Here is a 3760-nt window from a genome sequence, read left to right on the forward strand (position 1 = left end):
GTTTAGTTGTCTTTTAATGGATGGATCTCTACCATTGTGAGATGCTTTGAAGTTTAATAGCATTAAACTCTTCAATTGTAAAAATAAAAGTTTTCTAATTCTTAAATAAATATTATAAATTGATTAGTTTTTGTAATGTTTCATTGAACTTTGTAAGAGCATCAATAATGCATAGTTCAATGAGGTGGCATGCCTAATTGATATTCAATGGATTAAACCCTACCATTGTAGGATGCCATGTTGGCATTCAATGAATATGGATTTCAATGACCATTGAATTTTTCAATAGAAAAATGAAACCTTTTAATTATTAAAAATATATTTCATTGAACTTTGTAGCGTTCAGTGCATTGTAGGAAAATTAATGTAGAGTTGTATAAAAAATAAGATGATAGTGTATTAATCCATTAAACTCTAGTATTTTCAATGTATTATGGATGTCTTAAAATTCAATGCATTTAGGAAAAATAATAGAGTTGTAGTAAATATAGAATGATGATGTGACAATCCATTAAACTCTATAAAATTTAGTGTATTTGATTCCATGACTACCTCGCAATTATAAGCTTGTTTGTATTAATACTTTGTATTAATAGTTTGAATCTAATATACAAATGTATAGATTCCACTATAATATTTCACTGAGATGACTAAAAACAAAATCAACCTCTTCAAAAAGTGACCTTGAGAAGAATAATGTATCAAATTGAGGATGATGTATACTACTCAATTAATAGTTCAAGTGCAACATCCAAGAGAGGGAATGGATTCCCAGAAAGAACACAAACAGCAACCTTGAGAAGCCTTTGCGCCCATTTCAAACCTTCACTTGTTTGTTTACCGTGCCTTACAACGACCATGGTGCTCATGTTATTGTTCCTTTCACCTTTCAAACAATTTCGAAGGGCATCTTTCATGCATGACACATGAACCTGCATGTCTTGGCTCTCTAACGAATAACACCAACAATTGTCTTTGTAATCTTTCTTCCTTGAGGAGCAGTAAAAGCATTCGGTTGTCAGTTTCCTACGAAGCATAAACTTGGTCTCACCAACATGAACCATTTCTGTAAGTTTAAGACAACAAGGGTGCAGATCTTTACTGGTTATATCACAGTGATAAAAGAACCCTTCAATGTCTGATCCACATGCATCACAATATCTATCCTTGCTATCAAAACGTGTTTGATGGAATTTAAAGGTTGATCCAGCTAAAAACTTATGTGTAGTTATTCTCTTGTAGTACATGCAGTCTGGATGAAGAATATACGAACAATTGTTACATATGTATCTATTCCCGATTCCTAATTCTTTGCATCCACTGCACTTGTATGATGATAAGCTACCCTTTGTTAAAGTTAATTCATGCCGATGATAGCTTTTACCATATCTTATTGAGCTGGAAACGTTGTGCCCTTCACCTTCAAAATGAACCACCACAATTAATTCGACTTAAAACTTCACAAGTAATTAGTAAACATGCACTTTTTTTACAACATACATATAGACTTTCAAGTTTCACTATCAAGATTAGGTTGTTATAACCACTAGAAAATAAAGCATTAGCAATGGATTTTTGTATAGCACCGGATGAAAAACATCTTTGCAAAATTTATTAAAAAAAAACATCTATTATTAACAAAAAAAAAATCCGAAAAATAACTGTCATTTACACATTTTGTTAGACAACTAACGAAGGAATTTCCATCGGAGGCCTTCTTTTTGCAATATACAGAATCCGTGGTTAATTAATCTGTCTCCTAAAGGGAATTCTACTGGTTTAGTAGTGTTTGACATTAAACCAAAAGACTCTATGGTATGTGTGTATGTATGTATGTATGTATGTATGTATGCACATACCTACTGATGTATCAGCCGTATGCCTTATGCTTCGATTTTGATATCTGATTGTCATCCTGATCGATTGGCTCTTACTGTGTGCTACATGGTTCGATGTAGAAGAAGTAATAGAACTTTTTCGATCACCTGCAGTTGTGTATTTGCTGCGTTTATTTATTCAAAAGATAATCGTGATCTAAACTCAGAAAGTTGTAATCATTAAGCACATATGAGAGTATTGGATTAGCGCGGATTCAATTTCAAGTCGTCACTACAAATAGACGATTAGCGTTGACCCATGCAGCCGGTAAAAATTTAAAACCATTTTAACCAAATACAAAACGAAACAATTACCATGGTGCGACTGATTTCTTATAGAATGATTTGTATTTTGAGGGATAAGTTCATACAAAAGGACAACTTTTCTTCTCGTCTTCTCCTCAAGTGCAAGTTTAACTCTTTCGGGAACATTGTGAGTTGAGACAGTGACATGCCCATCCTTGGGGTCAATTTTAACCAAATCCTTACCAACAGCACTTGCAACCTTCTGTTCATAACCATAACAAGTATGGAAGCTAACGATCTCGAAAGTAAACGTCTTTCTAGCAGGCCGAATGCTAAAATCATTTCAATAAAAACACAACAAATACAAATCTTTAAAAACAAATAATTGTTGGGAACAGATTATGAAACATAACACTGAAGTGAATTACCTCATGGTATTTGCCGGAGGCTGGAGCTACAGATGGAAGTGGGTGCGACAAAATGATGGTATGAGAAGATGGGTTTGGAAGACGGGAGTTCTTGATTTATAGGCAGACTAAATTCTTAAACTACAAAAGTAGTCCTTGGAGATATACCCGATTTACAAGTTTTGTCATTTGTGAAGTCCATTAAACTTAATGTGTAAAATTCTACTTCTACCTTTTCTGTTATATGTTAATTATTTTACATATATAAGTGATAAATAGCTAAAGATTATTTCAGTAAGTGGTAAATAGCTAAAGATTATTTCATCATTATTATTCCTTTTTATATCATTTCCTGAAGACCCATTACTAGTCATCAATTTTGACCATTTGGACAACTAAAGATTAAACAAAGACTTAGAAGTCACGCGGTATAGAGACTAAACAACGACTTACACGTGTTGCGATATGAGAGGCTAACTATGCCGTATATATATATATATATATATATATATATATATATATATATATATATAGTGTTAGGTTATTTTGTTTTTCTATTGTGTCATATATGACTGATTCTGGACCAATCATTTTAGTTATTTTAATAAAGTAATTAATGCATATTACATGTTGAAGATATAATGAATATTAATTATATCTCCAGCATTTAATATACATTAATCACTTTCTTAAAATAACTAAAATAATTGGTCCAGAATCAGTCATACATGCACACAATAGATAGTGAAAACATTTGAACCTAACTAACTAACTATATATATATATATATATATATATATATATATATAGAGAGAGAGAGAGAGAGTTCAATTGAGAAAAAAAAGGTTGAGAATGGGGGAATTATTCTCAACCACTCATTTATTTTTGCAGCAAAAGCATCGGTCGTACCAGCAGAAATGGGAAAGGAATAGACATATGTTTTCCAACAAAACATGTTTCCTTAAACTATGTTAATCATTACCTTAATATATACAAAAACATAGTTTTTTCATTTTTTTTTAATTTTTAAGAAGCTATTTTTATCGAAAAATGATTTTAAATATACCAAAATTCATGATTTTTTTTATTCTCTACAAATAGACATCCATATTGATATAGTTTTAAGATAAAATAAAAAAATTTATTTTTTTTATATTTTCAGCTACCGTTATTAATAAGTAAATAAAAATGAATCAGGTTTTTACTACAATACATTCGTTATTCAGTTAT

The 3760-nt window shown here is 31.0% G+C and overlaps 1 protein-coding gene across 1 annotated transcript; it reads right to left on the reverse strand.

Moving 5' to 3' along the window:
* Positions 1-533: 533 nt before the first annotated feature.
* LOC145075145 (uncharacterized) lies at positions 534-2712 on the reverse strand. Its single transcript, XM_079021445.1, has 4 exons — positions 2552-2712; positions 2193-2455; positions 1860-1985; positions 534-1420 (listed from the first exon to the last, which is right to left on the reverse strand). Exons 1-4 carry the CDS (start codon positions 2554-2556, stop codon positions 723-725), a joined length of 1092 nt encoding a protein of 363 aa, XP_078877571.1. The 5' UTR covers positions 2557-2712; the 3' UTR covers positions 534-722.
* Positions 2713-3760: the final 1048 nt, after the last annotated feature.

The sequence above is a fragment of the Lactuca serriola genome, chromosome 9 (assembly GCF_051521515.1).
Source record: "Lactuca serriola cultivar US96UC23 chromosome 9, Lser_US96UC23_V15, whole genome shotgun sequence".
Classification (NCBI taxonomy): Eukaryota; Viridiplantae; Streptophyta; class Magnoliopsida; order Asterales; family Asteraceae; genus Lactuca; species Lactuca serriola.